The sequence below is a fragment of the Eimeria mitis genome, genomic scaffold, assembly GCF_000499745.2.
Source record: "Eimeria mitis Houghton genomic scaffold, Emh_scaff864, whole genome shotgun sequence".
NCBI classification, from domain to species: domain Eukaryota; phylum Apicomplexa; class Conoidasida; order Eucoccidiorida; family Eimeriidae; genus Eimeria; species Eimeria mitis.
Window position 1 is genome coordinate 911 of NW_013576362.1, and position 369 is coordinate 1,279.

The following is a 369-nucleotide window of genomic DNA, read 5'->3' on the forward strand; positions in this document are numbered from 1 at the left end:
CTGCTGCTGCTGTTGCTGCTGCTGCTGCTGTTTTCTCCTCATCTGCCTTCTTTTCATCACGATCATCAGCAGCAGCAGCAGCAGAGCGTGCAGCAGCAGCAGCAGCAGAACGTGCTGCAGCAGCAGCAACAGCAGCAGCAGCAGCAGGTTGCTTGCTGTCTTTAAGCATTTCCTTTGTTACAGCAGCAGCAAAAAAAGAATCTACGTCCACTTCAACCCTCTGCTGCTTCTCCTTCTGCTGCTGCTGCTGCTGCTGCTGCTGCTGCTGCTGCTGCTGCTGTGCCCCAGCAGCAGCAGCAGCAGCAGCAGCAGGTTTAAGAAATCTATCTAGGGTCACCTTGGGTGCTTTGCTGCTTTTTTTTTCTTTTT

General features: G+C 52.8%; 1 protein-coding gene across 1 annotated transcript in view; it reads right to left on the minus strand.

The window, feature by feature from the left end:
* EMH_0023970 (replication factor c subunit, putative) overlaps window positions 1-369 on the minus strand; it is a gene marked incomplete at both ends in the record, with an annotated part of 2,313 nt that overhangs the window by 110 nt on the left and 1,834 nt on the right. Inside the window, one exon of the mRNA XM_013502233.1 lies at window positions 1-277. Coding sequence (XP_013357687.1) covers window positions 1-277 — 277 coding nt within the window. The remainder of the gene's footprint in view (window positions 278-369) is intronic.